Consider the following 24,974-nt stretch of genomic DNA (forward strand, 5'->3'; position numbering starts at 1 on the left):
CAAAAGCTCTGGAGTCTGATCATTCTTCTAATACATTTGGGGCAGAAGACCTGTTCTGTGGACAAGTGTGGCCAACCAACCACGTAATTAGAAAGCAAAGAAAACACAGTTTATGTGAAGAAGGACAAGTATCAAATAAACTTCTATAACAGGATGAAAACAGAGTAGAGGAACAGTGGAAGACATAAAAGAGATAACAAATAAAGGCAAACAACAGTGAGTTCCCCCATTGACACATAAATAGAAAGGAATGAAATCGAAAAGATAGTATTATTAATATTAGTGTATTTAAAAAAAAGAGCAATCAGCTCTTGAAACAACTACCGGTACATAGCAAAGAAAAAAAACCATGTATGAGTGAGATTTAAGCTCTCATTATTTATTTCCCATGAGCTATAATGGGAACGCCAGTTCCTTAAGACAAACCCGTAAGTTTTTGGAAGAAACTGGAGGAAACATAGAGACATTAAACCGACATTTGATTGAAACAGACTCCAGCTAACAATTTAATGCTAGAAAATGTTTTTTTCTATGGTCTAATAGCCACGTGTTCTCATGTATTTGCAGATTGGTAACCCAGGTATTCTAACGAAAGATGCAAAAACAGCAGAGAGGCCTACATGACTGTGTCATGAAGAAAATAACGTTTTGTCTAGAGACGTGAGGAAAAGTGCATTTTTTTCAGGGGAGGGCAGCACAAACCAAACAGGAACATTTACTTACCAGCTAAATGGTTGGCAATCTTGGTAATGGGCTTAGGAGGCAGGGCAGGGGGTTGTTTGAGGAGGGAAAGCTGCTTCACTGGGGTGTCTTCATGATCTCCAGAGAAAGCAGCAGATTTTTTAGGGGGGAGTAGCAAGACTGGTTTAGATGTAGGTTCTTGAGGGAGGTGGATTCCAGATTCACTGGACGTGGGACTCTCTTCAGACACTGGAGGACACAACCACAGCACAGACGCAACAAGGTTACAAGCAAAGCAGCAGCAGAAAGACAAAGGCAGCAGAGCAATGCAGATTTAAAAATGTAATTAGCCATATTTTACTCAGACGTACAAAGAAAAGAAGGAGGCAGAAAAAGAGAGAGAGAGAGAGAAATTCTGGTGCTTTCACTACAGACCTATCACTAGTACGTCCCTCACTAGCAACAATCTAGGGACAAATTCTCTGGCTTTTTGTTTGCTCAGCTTGCTTCTACTGAAGTCAACTGACTACATACCACAACTGGTAGTACCACATCGGTATTGCTTTTAGAATCCTAACAGTGCCTTCGATATTCCTTTTTCTAAAATCCATGGGTTATTTAGGATGTAAACAACTCTTTACAGAAGTATTTAACAAGTTTTTTTATACTGAGGTCTTTCCCACTGACCAGACTTGCAAAATATCCTGTATATTGCAAAAGATTTTGAGATATATTGTCAGGTATATCACTTGTCCTCAAAGGCTAGAATATTCTAGAATGTCCTAGAATATTTCCCTCATGACTGCATATCTCACAGAAAGACAAGAAGAAATGCAGAAGTTTCAAAAAGGGATTCTTGTTATAATTGTTCTTCAGTGAGTCTGTCTGTCTGTCTGTCTGTCTGTCTGTCTGTCTGTCTGTCTGTCTGTCTGTCTATCTATCTATCTATCTATCTATCTATCTATCTATCTATCTATCTATCCATCCATCCATCCATCCATCCATCCATCCATCCATCCATCTTCTATCTCTATCTCATCTCTACTTATTACCATATCTGTCTGTCTGTCTGTCTGTCTGTCTGTCTGTCTGTCTGTCTCACCAACTTTCCAAGTCTTTTAAAAGTTATCATCATTATTCTGTCCTGTTAAATAATTTTCAGATACATAATTTTATCTTAAAAATCCAAGAGCAATTCTGCTTGGATATTGATGGTGGGAACTTTCAGTTCTCTTTTCTAACTCAGGATAGTATTAATACACTGAAAAACTCATTGCTTTTTGGCTTAGCTGAACAACTTAAGCTGTACAACTGTTGCCAAGGACCAGCATGTCTTGTCAAGTTATTATAAACATTACTTTTGAGAAGAATAAACCCCACTGAATTTGAAAACAATCTAATTTGCCCTTTGTTTCATAAAGACATCACATTCCCTTTTCACTACATGGTACTTTGTTACCTCCATATATTGAAAGAGAGAGAGACAGAGAGAGACAGAGAGAGATGATGAGAATATCTCATTGACGACATAAGGTAAACTTTGAGCTTGTTCATGAATATGCCAATATTTTTTTTTGCAGGAATTCTTCCATCATAAAATGAGTTTTCTATATTGAAATTAGATCAATGGAAAGGCAACATTAAAGTACTAGTATACAAGCTACTGGGTTGGATTTACATTCCATATATTTCTGTTGTCTATGGAAAGTATGGAAAATATAAAAATAATAATCCTTTCCTGCTCTTCTATGCCCTGCTTCTTGCAAATATCTCCATATTGTTCAGCCATCATACTAAGAAACACCAGTGTCACTGCTTTCTTTGTATATACTTAATTCCTTTCACAGCTTTCTAATGGAGTGGTCAACACTACAACTAACCGCATTAGATTCTACAAATTAGACACTGGAAAAAATAAATGAGTGTACTCTTTTAGTTTTCCCCAACCTGATCCAATTCAGAAGGATTTGGAGCTCAGCTTCCTGAACTGTGGCCCCAAAATAAAAATAAAAAGTTTAGCCATCTTTTTTTTACTTAATCTAAAAACCTTTTTTTTTTATCTGCGGGTCAGTAGAGTTCTTTTCTTCTTATCATTCCGATCGTAAACAATCATTTCAAATTGAAATAAACATATGCCACCATTAAAACAAAAGTAATAATATTGTTTTGGCAAGTTAGTTCACTAAAGAATAATGTCACCTACTGTACTAACTCACCCACTGACATTGGCAAACCTTTTGAATGTTAGTTCTTCATATTTATTAACTGAATTAGAGGCCGACTGTTAACATTCATATAGATAAAATATAATCTAGAGTTGTTATCAGTCTGGATATATTACTACTAAAGTATTAAGGAAATCACTACATTATTTATTCTGGAGAGCCAGTTTGGTGTAATGGTTAATGGTACTGGGCTAGAAACCAGGAAGTTCTAGTCTTGCCTTAGGCACAAAGCCAGAGGGGTGATTTCTGGACCAGTCATATTCTCTCAACCCTAGGGAAAAAGACAATGGCAAGCCAATTCTGGAAACAGTTGCTGATAAAACTGCTTGTCCATGCAATCACCAGGAGTCAAGGTTGACTCAAAAGATTCTTTCTAAATTATGTGACTCATGATGAAATTGAAAAGCTACCTGTTCCATCCATGACCTCTGGATTCTGGAGTACTTCATAACTACAGGAATCCCCAGATAATGAACATGGCTCCAGTTCAGATAGAGCTTGCAGTGATACTTGGCTGGAACTCAACGCCTGTCCATTCTCCAATGATCCCTCTTCATTCTGTATAGAAAGCTCTCCATCTAAAAGAAAGCACAATAGTATGGGATAAAGATCATAACTGCAATTGAAAAATCAATGAAAAAAACCCTTAATACAGAATAGAATAAACTAGGGGTGAAATCTACTTACCTTCCTTACTGGTTCGGAAGCGCACAGGCCGCACACAGATCTTCTGTGCATGCGCAAAACCTTCTGCGCATACGCAGAATGACACCCAGGCTGGTGGGTGGAGCTTTGCTCTGCCATCACTACCAGATCACCGAACCACCGGCCAAGATCGCTATCGGACTGGCCAATCCGGGCCGATCCGGGAGCATTTCACCCCTGGAATAAACCTAGTTATCCAAGTATATCTTGTTTAATACATATATATCTCTGCTTTGGATATATTTATAAAAATGGTAACTGGTTGTTGGGACATTATAATGTAATGAAGGAAAGACACTGGAACAGGATTGTTCAGTGTATATTTGACATTGAGCTTCTTAGAGCAGGGCACCTAGGGCTAATTTCCCTGCACTCTCAACCTTCACCCTCCATCTTGTTTCAGGTTTTGAGTGCAATACTGGTCCCACTTGAACTCTTCCGTACAATAATCTACAGACTGGAATATAGTATTTTCTGATTTGCAAGTTTTGGCACATCTCCTGCACAGGTTCTTGATTGGTGCATCAGAACAAAATGCTTGAGACACCCATATTTCATTTCATTTCTATTGAAAGTCTCTATTTGCTCATAAATTAACATTTATGGGGGAAATCTTGGAACTGATATCAATATTACTAAACACAAAAAGAAAACACCGCTTAATTAATTATAATTAATTATAATGGATTTAAATAACATATTATAATTAATTAATTAATTAATTATAATTAATCAATTACAAGAAACAATGTGCAACTAATCAGGGAATTGTCTAAAACTAGTTTACACCTGTTTGGACCAATGAAAATACAAGCTAGAAATTGCCCAGTCTTCATTATTTATAAATCCAGATATATAAAGGTAAAGGTAAAGGTTCCCCTCGCACATATGTGCTAGTCATTCCTGACTCTAGGGGGCGGTGCTCATCTCCATTTCAAAGCTGAAGAGTCAGCGTTGTCTGAAGACATCTCTGTGGTCATGTGGCCAGCATGACTAAACACCAAAGGCACATGGAATGCTGTTACCTTCCCACCAAAACTTGCATTTTTTATGTGCTTTCGAACTGCTAGGTTGGCAGAAGCTGGGACAAGTAATGGGCGCTCACTCCGTTACTCGGCACTAGGGATTCGAACCGCTGAACTGCTGACCTTTCGATCGACAAGCTCAGCATCTTAGCCACTGATTTACCGCGACCCTTGTATATATAATAAGCCATATACCGTGTTTCCCCAAAAATAATACCCTGTCTTATATTTTTTTGAACCCCAAAATAAGGGTTTGGTCTTATTATTGGGAGGGGGGTCTTATTATTTTGGGGGTGCAGGAAACAGCAAGTGTGGCCAACTCATGGCTTCTGCTGTGTTGCGCCACTGGTCAGCTGTTTGCTGGGGAACCAAAGGTGGAAATCTCCCCAGCATTCTTGGCATTTGCCTGCCTCCCATCCATCCATCCATCCCCCTCACCTGCAAACTCCCGCCCCGCCCCCACCTCTCTGCCGGGTGACCCCCGGCAGCCCCAGATGCCCAAAGCCTGCATCCGCCTGGCTCCCTTTTCCACAGCACCTGGCTCTTTATCGAGGGGGGTTGCATGTGGGGTGGGGGAGAAGCAAAACGCGTGAAGTGAGATGGGGCTCGCTCCTCTTGCCGTCTCTTCTCCCCTCCTTGCCAGGGGCTGGGGAGACGCAAGACGTATGTCTTAGCTGCCTTGCAGCTCTGTCGTGTGTCTCGCTGTTGTCTGCAGGCAAACACATAGGGTAAAACCAAACTTCTCGCAAGTTCGACAAGTTTGATTGAACTCACGAGATTTTTTTTACCCTACTGTTTGTCTGCAGACAACGGCGAGACACACGATGGAGCTGCAAGGAAGGTAAGACGGCTCCATGCACCCCAGATGGTATCGTAACAGCAGCCTGGCTTCTGCCCTTTCCCGTCGTCTCTTTGTTGAGGGGGATGGCAGATAGGGCAGGGGAGAAGCGAGATGCATTGAGTGTGACGCGACTCCTCTTGCAGTCTCTTCTCCCCTTCTCGCCGGGCATGGCAGGGCTTCCTGCCCCTGTCCAAATTGGATGCAATTTGGGGGTGGCAGGTGGGGAGGGGTGGGGCCGGGGAGACACGAGACGCGTGTCTTACCTGCCTTGTAGCTCCATTGCGTGTCTTGCTGTTGTCTGCAGGTAAACACATTGTAGGGTAAAACCAAACTTCTTGCGCGTTCGAGAAGTTTGATTGAACTCGCGAGGTTTCTTTTACCCTACAACATGTTTGCTTGCAGACAATGGCAAGACAAGCAACGGAGCTACAAGGCAGGTAAGACACATTTCACGTCTCCCCAGCCCCAGCCCCACCCCTCCCTACTTGCTACCCCAAAATTGCATCCAATTTGGGCAGGGACAGGAAGCCCTGCCATGCCCGGCGAGAGGGGGAGAAGAGATGGCAAGAAGAGCGAGTCCTGTCTCGCTCCATGCGTCTCGCTTCTCCCGCACCCCCTCAATAAAGAGCTGGGCACTGTGGAAAAGAGAGCCAGACAGCCACGGGCTTTGGGCGTCTAGGGCTGCTGGGGGTCACCTGGCAGAGAGATGGGAGCGGGGCGGGAGTTTGCAGGTGAGGGGGATAGATGGATGAATGGGAGGCGGGCAAGTGCCAAGAATGCTAGGGAGATTCCCACCTTTGGTTCCCCAGCGAACAGCTGACCAGCGGCGCAACACAGCAGAAGCCATGAGGTGGCCACACTCGCTGTTTCCTGCACCCCCAAAATAATAAGACACCCCCACCCTGATAATAAGGCCAAGCCCTTATTTTGGGGTTCAAAAAAATATAAGACAGGGTCTTATTTTCGGGACATGTCCGATTTTCGGGGAAACATGGTATATAAACAGCAGCAATTTGATTTCCCAAAAGTTCTTTGGTTTCCCAAAAGAAATTTTGGATGATTTTTATGACCGATATGAATATCTTTTCTTTTGAATTAGCTAGGAAATTTCTTTCTTTATGTTTGTGTGTGTGTTTATGTGTTTGTGTGTTTGCTATCCAAGGACTTGTCATTACGGGCAATGATTGAACGTTGCTTCAAGGGAGGGCTGCCTTTTCTCAACCTTTTTTTTCAGAAGGAAAGAAGGAGTCTACAATATACCCAACTTCAAAGGGTTTTTTTTTTTTAATTTAAGAGAGAGAGTTTGGAAATGGTGCTGGATGGAAATGGTCCTAAGCAGATTGAATTTAGAGCAGTGGTGAAATCCAAATTTTTTTACTACCAGTTCTGTGGGCATGGCTTGATGGGTGTAGTGTGACTTGGTGGGCGTGGCTTGGTGGGTGTGGCAGGGGAAGGATACTGCAAAATCTCCATTCCCACCCCACTCCAGGAGAAGGATACTGCAAAATCTCCATTCCCACCCCACTCGGGGGCCAGCCAGAGGTGGCATTTGCCGGTTCTCTGAACTACTCAGAATTTCTGCTACCAGTTCTCCAGAACCTGTCAGAACCTGCTGGATTTCACCCCTGACTTAGAGGGACTTAAGTTTTAGATAAACATCCTTAAGTTTATCTTCACACTTCCCCCCAGGCCTGACTGGAATCAATGAGACTTATATTCAACCGAACATGCACCTGATTGTGCTGTCTGGTAAACAATTACATAAAAGCAAATTGGTAAAGCCAATCATAATTGTATTACTGTCTTCCATTTCTAAACGATATATAAAAATAACAATACAAAATGCATCAGTTGAGAACTGCTAAGTCAAATGCACTGAATATTGCTAAGTCAAATGAAAGACATTTGAACTGCATATATAAATGTTAAATTTGAGTACTGCGTAGTCTCTTCATTAATATTTCACTGAACAGAAGGATTTAAGATCAAGCTGCTTGCTGTCATCTGTTGAGTTAGATGGTTGGAAAGTATACAAGAGATGAAAAAAAAAAACTCAATAACTTTAATCTTTTTATAACCAAACAGCAATCTTGCAACTATACAGAACAAATTACTCTAAAGTGTTGTGTTTTTCTTTAATGGGCTTAGAAAAAAGTTGCCCCTTTTTAGTACGGTATTCTATTCCTAAATTTATTATTCATTTTTCATGAAATGATCTGTTAATTTGCTTTTACTTACTGATGTATTTTTGGGCTTCAGAAATTGGACTCAAAGACTCATACAGTTAAAAGAGTCTTTATAATTTAGCACCACAAAAAGCCGTGGTAGATACAACCCAGATGTTTTTTTGCTTACGTCACAAATGTTATTTTCAGACAATAAAGTAGGCTTCCAATTAGTAACCGTTTTAGGTTGTTGCTTTTTTTTTTTTTTTTTTTAGCAAATACTTAAATTCCACCAACAAATTGGTTGAACTGGGACACAGCTGATGAGAAGGAAGATTTGAGTCTTATTTCTAAGCAGAACTGGAGGGGAATGCTAGCTCATTATGCCCACCTATATTTCCCTTGGTGTCACAATGGATTTTTTTCTTTGTTTCATGGCTTGGGCACCATTCCAATGGTTTGGTAGCCAAGCACTCTTGATCTGTTTTCAAAAGACTGGAGATACAGTAGCTTGTGCTAAAAACTGGTAATTCATTTTATGAAGAATGTCCTAAGATTTGATGTGCATTAAATGTTATAGGGACAGATTTTTCAGGTGACTTCTTAATAACCTCAGTTATTGGGTACCTCAAGAAGCAATCCAATTTAGATGAAATATGAAGTGATAATTTGGTCCATTTATGAAGAATTGAAATTGTGATGGGGATTTTAAATGAAGTGTTGTAAGTGATGAAATAAGATAAATAATTAATGTTATAATAAGAAATATAATATAATATATAATATAATAAGAAATAAGAGCCTTGGTGGCACAGCAGATTAAAGTGCTGTTAAGTAACACCAGCTGCCTGCAATTACTGCAAGTTCGAATCTCACCAGGCTGAAGGTTGACTCAGCCTTCCATCCTTTCGAGGTAGGTAAAATGAGGACCCGGATTGTGGGGGCAATAAGCTGACTTTGTATAAAAAAGAATACCACTTGGGGGGGCCGAAAGCCCTACTAAGCAGGCATATACAAAAGCATGAAGGCTATTGCTTAACGCATTGTAAGACGCCCTGAGTCTCCGGAGAAGGGCGGCATATGAATCGAACCAATAAATAAATAAATAAATCAGGAATTAAGGATGGAAGTGATATTGTTTAAGTTAAAGGGTTTCAATATAAAAATTGAATAACATGAAGTATGTTGTTTATATAAATGGAGAAATAAGATAATTAATTGAAGCAATGTTATGAATTAGGATGTGAAGAGCGGATGATAATATTGTTTATACACTGTATTAAGAAGAGATTAAGAGAAAATAAAAAAGTAGAGAAAAATTAATATTATGGCAGAAATTGAAATATGTAAATTGTATTTGGAAAAACCAAAAAAGAAGATTGGAATGGATTATAATATATATATATATATATGATATAAATTGTCTAAAATGTGACCCGGTCAGTACTCTGTTCATAAAATATGTATGTAAAAGGAACATTTTTAATAAAACTTGTTTAAAAGAAGAAGAAGAAGAAGAAGAAGAAGAAGAAGAAGAAGAAGAAGAAGAAGAAGAAGAAGAAGAAGAAGAAGAAGAAGAAGAAGAAGAAGAAGAAGAAGAAGAAGAAGAAGAAGAAGAAGCAATCCAATTTATGAGCATCTGGCATCCATCTTTTCAAAACGGAATATTTAATCTGAATATTTTGTAACATTGAATATAACTCTGAAACTTGAATAGGATTTTATGGTCTCTATGACTGCCCTTTCTTGTAAAAATGTGAACAGAGTTTATCTCTCTCTTTTAATGCTGTAAAAATATGGATAATTGAGGTAGAAAATATTCCAATACCAATCAAACCATGTTTTAATATAAAAGCTGCTCCTGAATATATCAATAGTTTGGAGTCCAGCTATTATAAAAATCCATATCCAAGTCCTGGACTTGCTACAAGAAATTCTTGCAAAAACAGATAATATTATCCACGTCCTCCCATTCAATTCCCACTGTGAGTTGACAGTGTTTCTTACCTTTATCAAATATTTCCTTCAGAACGCCTCTCTTGATAAGTTCCTCTCTGCTTTGCCTCATTGATATTTTTCTTTCAAGTGCTAACAAAAAGAAAAAAAAATACAAGTTGAAATAATAAACTCAAAAAATATTAGGCAAAACTGTTTTCATCCCTTGAAATATTTATATAATCCTGAAAATTTGAATAAACCCAAATTATGGAAATGCTTTTACATCTTCTATTTTTGCTAATATTTTTAACTTTACGAAAAGGTATCTGCCCTTATTGTCCTCCCATTAATTGATTTTACATCTGACTTTAATGTTAAGATTTCTGTTTGGTGTGGTGATGAGCTGAATTTATGAATTTCCAAGGAGATCATCTGATCTTTTGATTGCTTGATTGCTTAATTAGTAAGCAGAAAACTTCTTTTGTTTTTCTTTGCCTAAATTACAGAGTTGTAGTGTCTTTCATTAGATTAATTATAGGTTTGAAATCAGGAAGACAGGGTTTGAAAACAGGAATCACTTCCTGTTCTTCAGAGGGACAGCAGCTTCTTCAGACTGTTGAAGATCAGCTGAAAGACTGAGCTGGTGATGAATTTATTCCACGGGTGAAATCCAGCAGGTTATAACAGGTTCTGGAGAACCGGTAGCAGAAATTTTGAGTAATTTTGAGAACAGGCAAATACCACCTCTGGCTGGCTGCAGAGTGGGGTGGGAATGGAGATTTTGCAATATCCTTCCCCTGCCATGCCCACCAAGCCATGTCCACAGAACTGGTAGGGAAAAATTTTGGATTTCACCCCGATTTATTCCCAATTCAAAATGAAAAAACAAAACAAAACACAGAGAGAAAGGTAACAACTTTAAAGGCTCTCTCTCATGGATTATTATTTTTGTTTAGAACCACTGTCTTTACACATATTTATCTGTGAATTAAAAATTTTTGGAGCTAAAACGAATACTCGATGCTTTCAGTCAAAAAATATTAGAGTTGAATTTTTTAGTAATCGATTCAATTGAGACAAAAGTTGCTCAGTTTAGGTAGGAAAAAGACCTGGTAAATTATTAGGTTGTCAACTGAAATGGCAGTAACAATAACACAGTGATCTTATTTTTACTACCAAGAAAAGATGAATAATTCAGCACAAATAATGTTTCTATTTTAATAAACCAATTAATCATAATTCATTTCTATTTTTTAATGCTTAAATTTCCAATACTGAGAAAATTGACAGAAAGGAAATCATTAAGAAGAATTATTGATTTAAAAAAATAATATGGTTCTTCCGAACATAAATAGGAAACTGCTTGTGTCTATTTATTCAGGAAATAATAGGCTTTGGGTTTTTTTTTAATTAACTGGTTTAAAATGTAGTATTTTAATCCTTCAACCAGCATTTTTTTCATAATACCTTGATTTTTCTTTCAATCATCATTTCACCCCTTAAATTGACTTAAATTTCTCAAGGAAGCTCTTGATTAACTCATATAGTGAACCTGACCAGGGATGGGTTCTAAATTTTTTTACTACTGGTTCTGTGGGCGTGGCTTATTTTGTGGGCGTGGCTTGATGGTCATGTGACAATTCTTTAGGATTTAGCAGAGGTACTGGTCTACCAGGCTTTTAACTGCTTGCAGAGCTGTACCGGTTTACTCATTTGTTTTTTGAGGCACCAGTCTACCCATTTGTTTTTGGAGGCACTGGTCTACCCATTTGTTTTTGGAGGCACTGGTCTACTCATTTGTTTTTGGAGGCACCGGTCTACCACCACACTGCCTTTTAACACTGAACAGCTGTAGGGCGGCCCTTTGAAGCCCTGCGGCAAGAGTTTAAACAGTTTTTTTTCCTTCTAGTCGATCAGCTGGGACTCGGGAGGCAGCAATAGATTGGGGGTGGGGCCAAATAAAAGGTAAGAATAATGCGGGGTGGGGGGGCAGGGGGCCCCAGCTCCCAAACAAAGAGAACCGAGGAGGTTCCAGGAGGAACCCACCACTGAACCTGACCTTGGAATTTCTGCTCTGTTTTAATAAGGACACTCTAACAATAAAATTTCAGCTGGAGTTATTATATGCTAATGATATTTTACATATTATTGATCATTATGAATATTTTATGTCAAATTTTATTAATATTGTGTAATAACACCTATTAGATGTCATTCTTCCCAAATAGACCAAAAGGGAAAATGATCAATTTTTCCTGTCTGGTCTATTTTATTGTAAAACTACATTAATGGACTTCTGCAAGTCTGAAAGTAGAAATCTCTCACTGTCTCCTTTACAGCCTGAAAAGCTAGAGTGATGTGTGTGTTCCTTCTCAGCATCTCTCTCTGCCTATTATTCAGTTGCAGGCTATGCCTTCTCTTATCTGACCATTCCATAGGCAGCATTTCTTTGACTTGCCTCTCAAGGTCTTGCTCACATACCATTACCCCAGGTTATTCAATTCAATATAGAATGTATGAAATATGTTCTATGACGTCTGGATACCCAGAGGAGTTATGGTGAACATTTGAAGAAAACTCTGCAAAAGTGGAATCAATGACTGTGGCAAACAGCAAGGAACCGATGAGCAGATTGGTTCCATGGAATCTCTCAGGATAAAGAGAGGATGAACATCCCCCCCCACACACGTGTTCTGGACCGTTGCTCCACATGAGCAGTCCTCAGGACAGTTTGAGTACCAAGAGATGACATGATTAGCCATCTTGCTTGCAACCGTAGTGGAGACTTTTAAAGCACACTATGTTAGCAAACCTCACTTTCTAATCAAGCCATTGACTAATTAACTATTTCCAAGACATTAAAGACCTTCGGAATGACAACTTTGAAAATGCTGGATGTGTCTATCTTTAATCCTGAATGAAAGGACATTTTAATTGTAAACGTAAGAATTTAAAGAATCTGAAATAAGTAGCAATCATGCAAAAAGCAACACAGTTATATTATCTAGCCCCTCTCATATCTTGGCAGAGATTTGGTTTCTTTTTCATTACAGCAACAATTCTACTATGATTCTAGTATTAAAACCATCAAGGTATATCTAAGAAGTCTTGGACAGAAATCAAAGGTTGATCATTATTCACATGGTAAACTTACATTTTGGGACAATCATAGTTTGAAACTTCCATGTAAATAGAGGAGTTAATTACTAATAGACAAGGCACTTACATATATGATGTGGCATTGTTTTGTTTGGCTTTCAAATCCATATATTTGTTAATATTGTTTGGGGACCAAATCATTCATATGACTTGAAGATGGGAATGTGATTTTGAATTATATATTTAAAAGTGGGATTTGTCATTATATGGAAAACTATGGATTTATCAGGCACGAGCTAGAACAAGAATGGTATTTTTTTAACAGTGAAAAAGAGCACCTATGCAGACTTGAGCACTTTTCAAATGCTTTTCTGGCCTTACTAGAAGTTTCCTTCCTTGAGGGAACTGAATTTTAAAAAAGGATTTTTCAAATTGCCACCTTCGTGATTATGTAGTTATGTTTTGCATAATTTTTATTTCATAGGAAAAAGTCTATACAATAACTGTCATTTTTCCCCTCAGGCATTAAATGTCAAATAAGGTCGCAGTTTAGTTGTTATTGTAGTATATACCTATTGCTGCCAGTTCACATCAAAGGATTTTTTTTAAAAAAAATAAATCTGTGACCTTTCAGGAAATTTGCAAATCTCTTTATTTCCTGTTCATTGCAAGAGATAATTACACATGCTGTTCAAAGATGTTTCTTAAGATGCCAGGCCTGCTGAATCTATCACTGAAGTATTGAGTCCCACTGAGAAACAGGTGCACAGCTTCTGTGATTCTGTCAGGCATCAATAGCTATTTTGATTTCTCGTTCTTTCATCAAGAAAACCAGCACCATACATGTCATCTAAATTGAGTGCGGGATAGTTGTTACTATCATAGTTGCAAGTTACATAGTGCCATGAATAACTCCTTTTAGCTCTCTTAAAATCTTTTACAATGTTATTGTCTCATTGTCCTCCCTAAAGTCTAACCAATCCCACCATGTTTCATTTCCTTGACCATTTTTTAATACTTCATATCAACATAGCTCTCCAGACTGATTCTGCTGATCTTCATATGATTTTGCTTCCTTCATTTGATTCTGCTAAATATTTACCCAAACAGAGCTTCTAAGCGAAACATCCGTGCCAATACTTTTCTACACAAATGTTCATAATTATATTGTGACCTCAGAGAAAGCCACTGTTATTGTCTCTGGCATATATGGATTTCAAGAAAAATGAGTGATAAGTGAGGTATATTCTTCCTTCTAGAATATACCTCAGTTAAGCTGCCACAGTTTCCGCGAAGAGTATATATCCATTAGTCCCTAGGGTAGGCGCTAATCCTTCACCTGCAGTATAGATCTAATTAGATGCAAAGCCAGTGGTTGTATCTGATCAGAAGCCCAGATATAGTGGCTGAGAAAGCTATGTTTCCTTACCAAAAATTAGCTTAATCACTACATCAACACTTTTAAGAATCCATGTGCACACCTCAGAAAATATGAGCAGTTTCAATTCTATGATGTAATATTTTCCCTATCAACATCAAAATGTTTTAGAGCAATGAGCCAATATGCAGAACAACTTATTCACTGACTGGCCAGCTACAAGTTTGTTTGGCAAGTTTGTTGAATCTGTGTTAATGAAAAAATGATCTGCATTTTAGCAAAGGTGGGAAACTTCATTGCTTGGTAAGAGTTTTCTACATTTACCATTTGGTAAGAGGGCTTGTACATTAATTTGTGGCAGAAGGCTATCTTGAAAACATAAACAAACCTGACTTTATGTGTTATTTGAGCAACTTCAGATTTCCTTCTAATAAGGACTGGTCTTTCTGCAGAGGAACCCAAACTACCATAAAGTTCCCTCCCCCACTGAAATCTCTCCTCCTCTCCTCCTCCTCCTCCTCCTCCTCCTCCTCCTCCTCCTCTTCAAGCCAGTGTTGATTCCTGATGACTGCATGGACCATGCAGTTTCCTTGGCATGAAGTGGTTTTCTGAAGTGGTTTGCCATTGCCTCCTTCATAGGGCTGAGAGAGAGTGACTGGTCCACTCTCTGGCCTAGGTGTGATGAGAACTCCAATATCCCAGTTTGTAGTCCAGTACTTTAACCAACATCTAGTTTTCTCATGTAAATTCTTACTCCTACCAAAAAAGCTCCTGCTGTTAGCAAGGAACTTTTTTTTTAATTCTTATTTTCAGTGGAAGGGGATTTACAGACTAAAACCTACTTTGTATTTACTTTTGATTTAAAGAATGTCCTGATGTTTAATATCAAATAAAAGGAGACTAATCATGGAGAAAATATTTTCCCACCTTAAGAATTAACTTAATAAAGTGTTTTTTCTCTAATGTACTTCTTCAGGTATTATTTTCAGATAGTCTTACAAATCAACTATATAGTAAGTCTCAATGCCAGTTGGCAGTTTTTAGCAACTATCTTTGCATTTAAATATAAGCCCTTGATTGATATGTGCTTGGTTATTTTCTCCCTACCCAGTCTCTTCTATATTTTATGTTATGATGTTATATTATGTTTTAATTATTATAGCCATTGAATATATGGGAACCTATAGATTAATGTAATTGTCAAAGAAAAATGAGATAAATACATTTTTTGTCGCAAGGTTCAGAACAATGGTTCAATGAACTCTGGGTTCAATGAAACCCAAGGAAATGCAAATCAGTGGCATCTGAACAATGCTAGAAGCCTTAGCTAACAGAGAGAAATGTACTGAGAAACTTCAAATCAGGTACATATAGATCTTTCATAAACTGAAAATCTGTTTAAGATAAGGTGACCAGACGTCCCGCTTTTGGCGGGACAGTCCCGCTTTTGAGCAATTTGTCCCGCGTCCCGCGGCGTTTCAAAAAAGTCCCGATTTTTCTTGAGCCCCAGCTGATGGCTAGAAGAAAAAAAAACTGTTTAAACTCTTGCCCGGGGCTTCAAAGGGCCGCCCTACAGGCAATCAGTGTAAAGCAGTTTTTTTTCCCCCTAGCTAAGCTTCAGAAACGAAAACGAAACCAGGGTCTTTGGTGCAGCGTGACAAAATGAGGCAGAGAGAGATTTATTTTTATTTTTATTTTTCCTCCCCAAAAAAGGTAGGTGAAAAACTGCAAACAATGGGAAATTTAGGAGGAGAGTTCAAGATTTTAAAACACAAAAGAAAAAAAGCTGTATTTAACTAGGGAATTGTAATAATTGAGATACTATTAATTGTATATTGTGTTGAAAGCAGAAATGGTTAAGTTGTGGTTCGGAGGAATATATGGGAGAAATTATTTGGTTTATTATTATTGGTAAATATAATTAATTGATTTGTAAGAAATTGGATTGCATGGAAATAATTGGAATATTCATGTTCATATTGATTAATATACAAAAAAGATAGTTTTATAACTAATTGATTTATATTAAAATGTTGAATTTGTATTAAACAACTGTATTACATAATTACATAATTAAACAATGTGAGGATGGATATAAAAATAGATGACAATGGGAAGGGGTATAATATAGAATAGAAGGGAAAAATTGAATTTGATTAAGATTAGAGATGAGGATGAAGGGTAATATTGGTTTTTTTAAAAAATAGATGAGGAATAAATATGGCAAAAAGGAAATATAGAAATTGTAAATTTAATTGAAATGACTAAACGCTGTTTAAATTTGTGAACCAGCCAAATATTCTGTTCAAAGAAAATACATTGTATGTTTGTATGTGTGTTTCTAATTATTGCTATTTATTCATATTTGTTCTCTTTTATTCTTTAAAGTTTAACAATTCATTCTTTATCTTAATATCTTTATATTTGCTTGGGGTTGGCTTTCTTCCCTTTCATCTTTTTTATTGTACAGCAATCTTTCTCCTCAAACCTACCACCTCTCTCTTTTCTTTCCTTCTTACTTTCTCTTCCCCCCACCCTCTTTTTCTCCTCCCTACTTCCTCTTTCTTTCTCCTTCTCCTCCTCTCTTCCTCCCTCTCTTACCCTCACTCCTACTCTAATTTCCATTCCTTCATCCCTCTCTATTGCTGTAATCCTTTAATGCATATGGACTACTCAGAGGGCTGAAAAAGTTATTTTTGACTGGTCCTCACACTTTTGACCAGTCCTCGAACTTATGACTGTCCTCACATTTTACATTTTTGCCCTATCTTGTCATCATGGTGAAGAGAAGCAGTTGTGAAATGAGTGACATGGTTGTTAAGAATGCTGCATGGGCATAAATGTGAGGATGGTCATAAGTGTGAGGACCAGTCAAAAGTGCGAGGATCTGTCAGAAATGACTTTTTTCAGCCCTCTGGTTAGTCCTTTTGTGCATATGGACTACTCAGAGGGCTGAAAAAGTTATTTTTGACTGGTCCTCACACTTTTGACCAGTCCTCGAACTTACGACTGTCCTCATATTTTACATTTTTGCCCTATCTTGTCACCATGTTGAAGAGAAGCAGTTATGAAATGAGTGACATGGTTGTTAAGAATGCTGCATGGGCATAAATGTGAGGATGGTCATAAGTGTGAGGACCAGTCAAAAGTGCGAGGACCTGTCAGAAATGACTTTTTTCAGCTCTCTGGTTAGTCCTTTTGTGCATATGGACTACTCAGAGGGCTGAAAAAGTTATTTTTGACTGGTCCTCACACTTTTGACCAGTCCTCGAACTTACGACTGTCCTCACATTTTACATTTTTGCCCTATCTTGTCACCATGTTGAAGAGAAGCAGTTGTGAAATGAGTGACATGGTTGTTAAGAATGCTGCACGGGCATAAATGTGAGGATGGTCATAAGTGTGAGGACCAGTCAAAAGTGCGAGGACCTGTCAGAAATGACTTTTTTCAGCCCTCTGGTTAGTCCTTTTGTGCATATGGACTACTCAGAGGGCTGAAAAAGTTATTTTTGACTGGTCCTCACACTTTTGACCAGTCCTCGAACTTACGACTGTCCTCACATTTTACATTTTTGCCCTATCTTGTCACCTTGTTGAAGAGAAGCAGTTGTGAAATGAGTGACATGGTTGTTAAGAATGCTGCACGGGCATAAATGTGAGGATGGTCATAAGTGTGAGGACCAGTCAAAAGTGTGAGGACCTGTCAGAAATGACTTTTCAGCCCTCTGAGTAGTCCCTATACACATAGCCATGGCCACCCGGTCACATGACCAGGTAGCCACGCCCACCCAGTCACATGGCCTCCAAGCCACGCCCACACAATAAGCCACGCCCACAATGGTGTCCTTCTTACCAATGTTAAAATCTGTTCACCTTACCCTATAGACATAGCCATGGCCACCCGGTCACATGACCAGCTAGCCACGCCCACCCAGTCACATGACCAGCTAGCCACGCCCACAAAATAAGCCACGCCCACAATGTCCCTCTTTACCAATGTTAAAATCTGGTCACCTTAGTTTAAGAAGAAAGTATTTTCTTGAAAAGAGAATGCTTTAGATTGGATAGAAATTCCAGAATGAATTATGCATAGGCAAACTGAAAAGGGATATTGAATTATATTATTTCCTGATAAAACAAAAGATGTTTATCCATAAGGCACAAAAGAAAGCCATTTTAACCAAACCTAGGCAGGCTTAAAGGTCAACCAAAATAAAGGGAGTGGGTAGGCCATCTATAATGCAAGTGCTTTTTCCTTTTGTTTAATTTCTTTGTGAGAAACCACAAGCATGTCTTTGAGCTCTCCCTCAATTTGTACCAGTGCCATCATCACAGGAAGCCAGATGGATGACATTTTCTACTGAGGGCTGGAGATTGCCATCTCTATTACAGCCACCGGAACTATGTCTTTGTGGTTGGAAGAAGACATGATAACAGATTTGGAATTGTAGCTGAAAATGACAATGTACCTCTAGTTTTCCTTTCTCTGCCCTTAACACATAATTATAGGAACATGTAACATAATTTTCTACAGGGAGTCAAGGAATTTTTCATTTCCACCTTCTTATTATTAGCTTGTAAAGAGAGACGCAAGATGTGGCAACATCACAATCATTTTTTTCCAGAATGAGGTGTATGATAAAAAAAATCAAAAAAGTTAATACTAGGTTTTGTCATGGAATGTAATAAGAATATGGATTCCCAGGAAGGAGGAGGTGCATTCCAGAGGAGTAGGAGGCAACTCATCCATGATCATGGACCATGATCCATGATCTTATGTCTGGAAAAAAGAAGATGAAGGCAGCTCCTTCCTAATTCTTTGTTGATGCAGTGCTCAGTTTGGGAAGATTTTGTCTATAGGTGTGAAACAATAAGTATGGAAGAATTGACACATGGCCTTCTTGGTTTTGGGCCTGACACACTCTGTGATGAGAAAGCTATTCAATTGTTTGGATAGTCCTGCCTTTCGCTGACCTCCATTGAGCATAAAATAATGCTGTATCGATTCATTTCATAAACAGTTTCATTGTAGTTAACTTATTTTTTGTCAATCAAGATTTCTGGTGAGATATAGAGAACCAAAGATGTCCCTGAAAAATGGGGATGACATTACCGCTGAAACTTATAGCTGCATGCAGGATCTGGGCCAGCAAAATGTCTCTGGAAAGAGAGATCTTCAGATTGCCCACTTATTTGTGTCAACTAAGCTTCAAACCTAGTGAATAGGCTTCCTCATGCATCCAGATTTCAAAGTCATCCTTCAGTGTCAATGTAGGTTTCTTTCATTTGCAATTTCCATCAGCAAAATTATGTGTGTATCTAACCGAATGTTCCAGCCATACAGAGAAAAAAAAAAGAACAATATGGCAGAAGCTGAAATAACAAGATATGGTGAAAAATGATTAATTTGAGATAAAGAATTATATAAAAGAGATGAATATGGAAAAAATGGGAAGATTGGAATAGATTATAAAGATTGATATATATAAAATGTATAAGATGTGACACGGTCAACACTCTGTTCATAAAACATGTACCGTATTTTTCGGAGTATAAGGCTTAGTTTTTGGGGAGGAAAATAAGAAAAAAGCTGATTAGCAGGTGGATTGGCCTCCTGGAATACCCCCAATCAGCTGTTCCCAGAAATGAATTTTAGCAACAGGTTCCTTGGTTGTGAGCTCTGTGCCTTGCTTTTTTTTCCTGCCTCTGAAAGCCTCCGAAACAGAGCTTCAGAAAAAAAGCCTCTGAAGCTCTGTTTGGGGGCTTTTTTTCTGAAGCTCTGTTTGGTTTTTTTCTCCCTGAAGCTCTGTTTGGGGGCCTCTTTTCTGAAGCTTTGTTTCTGGTGCTTTTTTCAGCCTCTGAAACCTCTGTTTGAGAAGCTGGGTGGGGCTACATTCAGAGTATAAAACGCACCCAGATGTTCACCCTCTTTTTGGGGGAAAAAAGGTATGTCTTATACTCCAAAAAATATGGTATGATGAAAGAAAATTTCCAATAAAACTTGCTTACAAAAAATAATGACAATGTGATGAATTGCTTACAAAACCCACTTCAGGTATTTTCACACTTCCATTAATAGATATTTCTATTAAGGAAGAAGGAGAACATCGAAAGGACAGGTTGCATTTAAAAAAACAGAAACCTAATCTCAGTTTCAAACAGGTGTGGAGCAAGGTGAGAAACATCATATTTTACTTGGTTGAATAGCAAGAACATTATGTATTTAGTCAGTAGTCCTTAACTGCAAAGCAAGCCATATTAGGATGTTCTAAAAATAGCTATCCCAATCATGTCCCCTGGATTAATCACAACGAAGGGTATCAAGCCACCTGGAAAATTCAGATACTCAATAGACAGCAGCAGAGGTTTTCTGCTGATTTTCCATTATCAAGTGATCCTCCAGCGGCCAGCATATGCATCCCAGATCTGGTGATCCTACCAATGGTCCAAATAATACAGAACAGCTTCAAGCCACAATTTGGGTCCTTTACATCAGTACACAGATTTAATGCTGCAGCTTAGAAGTCAGTGTCGTAACCTGAAAGTAAAGTGGGATTTACTTTTAAGTAGGCATATGTAAAATTACACTGCAGGTACCTGATAAGCCTAATTGACTCTTAGAGATCTTCCAATACATAAAATATTAGACTCTCTACCTCTCGCCTCTCACCAAGCTTAAATTTAGGAAACCAATTTGGAATAGCATACCACAGTCTTGTGACATAGATGAAAAATGGCAATTAAGATGGGTGACTTTTAATAACTACAACAAAACAGATCACACAGATCCAACACAACCACTTCCAGGAATGCAGTTGCCTTCCAAAATATGGAGCCACATGAATAGAATCAGGACAGGCCATGCCAGAACTAAGGCAAAGTGGGGAATGGCCGGAAGTCAGCTATGTGATTGCACTGGAACAAACTATAACACATGTAAAAGACATAAGAATGTCTCCTAAGGAAATTTCAAGGCACCTGGGATGATCACATCGCAGCCACACTAGAAGCAGTTAGATGGCTAGCTTCCTTAGATATCAATTTATAACCTCTATCCCATTGCGATTCTATAGCTCCATATTATGGTGATCTGTAGAGAAGTATACAGAGGGCCAATATTATGGTTTTATCTTAATTTAATATATTATCTCCTATATTCTATTGTCCATTTATACACACGTCTGTCTGTCTGTCTGTCTGTCTGTCTGTCTGTCTGTCTGTCTGTCTGTCTGTCTATCTATCTATCTATCTATCTATCAGTGGTGAAATGCGAATTTTTTTGCTACTGGTTCTGTGGGCGTGGCTTGGTGGTGGTCATGTGACTGGATGGGTGTGGCCAACTTTTTTTTTTAACTTTTTAAAGCATTACCCTCATCTCCAAAAAAAGGGAATAAAGAAGACTGGTGAAACTGCAGACTTTTGAACTTGTCTATGAATGGCACAAGTAGAAGATAGGGAGACCTCGTTTGGTGGTGGCATATTTGAAAAGAATCTGGTATCCTTATTGACACAAGTTAAATTTCGAGCCAATGGTATCATGCAGGTCTTGAAAAGGCAAATCTTATCTTGGGGTGCAGGAAGAACATATATCACAGTTTCTTTCAAACAAAACTGGAAATGAAATAATTATCAGAATGGAGAACGTCTTTTGATTTTGCTTCCTTCAACAAAAAGGCAACTATTTTTGCCTTTTTAACAAGGCAAATAGTTAACTATTATATTATTAATATAATAACTTTCCCTTTATTGAATGGAGAAGCTATTTGAAACTGAAGTGCCAAACATTAAAGTACTTCCTCCATCAAGTAAAAAAAAATGTCCGGCATTAATCCTATACATGCTTACTTGGAATATCTGAATAAAGACAATTTGATTTGATTTCAAATAACAATGCACAAGATCAAAATATTATATTTATATTTTATGTGAGCAGTTCACAATGGAATTTGCTTCTACTCCATGTCAAAGCCTCCCCAGTAAATGAGATTTAAGAATATTGTAGAAGTAAATGCTGAACTTCAATTACAAATTATGACATACATGAAACACTGCAGGTATGTAATTATTCATTAACTATACCAACATGAAGTACAGATTGCTGTTCAGGAAAGATAAATGAATGAAAACCAATCATAATTTCTATGAGGAAGCCTAATACAAACTTGTAACATGATTCCTCTCACCTACTTCAAATATGAAAATATATAAAGGACCCGATCAGTGGTGGGATTCAAATTTTTTTACTACTGGTTCTGTGGGCATGGCTTAGTGGGCGTGGCAGGGGAAGGATACTGTAAAATCTCCATTCCCTCCCCACTCCAGGGGAAGGTTACTACAAAATCCCCATTTCCTCCCGATCAGCTGGGACTCGGGAGGCAGAGAATAGATGGGGGCTGGGCCAGCCAGAAGTGGCATTTACCGATTCTCCAAACTACTCAAAATTTCCACTACCGATTCTCCAGAACTGCTCAGAACCTGCTGCAACCCACCTCTGAACCCGATTGGAACCACCATGTTCCTAACAGTTTGCTATGAATTAGAATCTTGATTTAATGGATTCCTTTAGTGTGCTTCAGACGCAACCAGTGGTGGGATTCAACCAGTTCGCACCACTTCAGCAGAACCGGTTGTTAACTTTCTGAGCAGTTTGGTGAACTGGTTGTTGGAAGAAATCATTAGAGCAGAGAACCGGTTGTTAAATTATTAGAATCCCACCACTGGATGCAACCAACCAAAATTTCTGTCTAGACATCATCCCAAAATAACAGATAGGACAATTGTCTGAACTGAAGTTGTCTGGATGAGTCAGTTCAAGTTAAGTTGATTTTATTTTAATTTTATGATACTTGTATAGATTTATGTCAGTTAAGTAATTGTTACTTAGTACTAATTAGTAAATAAATATTTTATGCATGTATTATTGTATTTAGTTGAGAACTGGAAATAACGGAACACCATTAATTTTTCATCCCAGACTAGCCTGACTATTTTTTGTTTAATTTAATATCCAGCCTGAAAGTCTTCTGAAGTCCCCTGACCTTTTTCTAATATTTGTATTAGGTTTAAATATGGCTAAAACTTGAACATAACGAATTCATTAGTTGAAGCTAGAATGTTCATAATTCTTTAAAGCGAAGTGAGTTCTGCCTTAGAATCATAAACATTCATTTTTAAAAAATTCAAATTAAGATAATTGATATTCTATGCCCTGCCTGCACAGTATATACGTAGTTGAGGGGGACAGACTTGCAGTCAGTGTAGCAATATACAGTGCTCCATTTTTAAAAAGTTTATTTCTTTGTTTTAAGATTTATTTACATACAAAAGCATGCCTTGTAAAATAGTCAAAAATGATCCTGGGTTCTCATTTTACCGACCTTGGAAGGATGGAAGGCTGAGTCAACCTTGAGCCGGTTAGGATTGAACTACTGGCGGTCGGCAGAATTAGCCTGCAATACTGCATTCCTCTAACCACTGCGCCACCATGGCTATTGCATTAGTCGCTGTTTCTCCTAGTCATAGATTACTTTAGGGTCAAGAATAGATAATTCATTGTTATTAACATGAGACTAATTTCCCTGGGTCTAGGGACTACATGCAGATGAAGTCAATAATTCTTATTTCTAAGTATGCATTCAATGGCAACAATTTTTGTGAAAATCTTGTTTATCTAATGTATTCATAAAATTAATAGCAGATTACTGTAAGATTTATGGAATAATGCTCAACCTCCAAAAATAATTGCTTTAAAATACCTAGGGAATTTAAAAAGTTTGAGCACATGCCCTTGATCTTTCTCTGAACGTCAGTACCATTTTAAGTTGCCTCTAGGAAGTTTCCACTTGAGTAAAACTTGGTGAATAATTCAGTGTATAAAAAAACAACACAAAACTGACATAACTGCACCCTATGAAGATTAGCTTTCTGAAATCTTGTAGGCTTTTACTTCTATTAAATAATTGCTTTTTGATTAAACAGAAGACAGGGAGTTTGATTTAGTTATTTTAATGTGTGGATAGGCAAATCTTAGGCTGGTAAGTATATTTGGAATTCTGACACCGTATTCTGAATTCTGAGTTTATTCACAAATTGTTTCAGGAGGACGATGCACCTACAATTTATATCATCAGGGATGTCCACAGGATATGGTTAAAAATGTCAAGAGGGCAGCTGTGACTTGCAATTGAAGTTCTTACTGCTTTTTATGAGTGTTGTGACATATACAAAACCAGGCAGAAGTTTGATTGCACTAGTGAGTTGTCATCTTGACTTTTTAAATCATCCTTGGTTAGTGCATTTTGTAGTAGCAATATGGATTTTATTGTCTATAAATTGTTACCTCCAGGATTGTAGTCACCAGGCTGGCCAAGTGTCCTCCACACCTATTTTAATCTATTTTCCAATATTGCAGACTGCCACACACATCTAAGTTTTCCATAAATTTAAACTGTAAAACTGCAAAACCATAAAGACACATCCTATTACTCATTAGAATCAAGGATAGCATTAAGAGAACAAAATGCCAAACAGATGGCATGGAATATGCAGGTATTAATCTCCAAAGACTTGTCAGAACAGGCATATTCTAACAGTTTCAGGAAGATGTCTTAAGTTAGAGGTCAACCTGATCTTGGGGGAGGAAAGAGAGCTTATTCTAAAAGGTCAGAGCATAGAGAACAGCCTCTGCATCTCTTAAACTGAGGGTACCCGAGACATCATCTCACAAGAAGGATGAGCAGATTGGCAAACAGAATTTGGATGAGGCTATCTCATAGACAACTGGTATCCAAACCGTATAAAGTTTTATGGATTTAAGCCATCACTTTGATTTGTACTCTAGTGGACTGTTGGAAGAAGCTCTTCTATCCATTCCAAATCATTAAAAAAAATCACAAGAAACAGAGAGCTGATATTTTG

General features: G+C 38.0%; 1 protein-coding gene across 1 annotated transcript in view; it reads right to left on the reverse strand.

The window, feature by feature from the left end:
* PHACTR1 (phosphatase and actin regulator 1) overlaps positions 1-24,974 on the reverse strand; it is a 99,212-nt gene that overhangs the window by 39,106 nt on the left and 35,132 nt on the right. The window contains exons 2-4 of the mRNA XM_070940994.1: positions 9,650-9,730; positions 3,317-3,484; positions 724-930 (exon numbers count right to left, since the gene is read on the reverse strand). Of these exons, the coding sequence (XP_070797095.1) occupies positions 724-930; positions 3,317-3,484; positions 9,650-9,730 (456 nt within the window). The remainder of the gene's footprint in view (positions 1-723; positions 931-3,316; positions 3,485-9,649; positions 9,731-24,974) is intronic.

This window comes from Pituophis catenifer, unplaced genomic scaffold (genome assembly GCF_029215685.1).
Source record: "Pituophis catenifer annectens isolate HBS135680 unplaced genomic scaffold, rPitCat1.0.hap2 SCAF_3, whole genome shotgun sequence".
NCBI classification, from domain to species: domain Eukaryota; kingdom Metazoa; phylum Chordata; class Lepidosauria; order Squamata; family Colubridae; genus Pituophis; species Pituophis catenifer.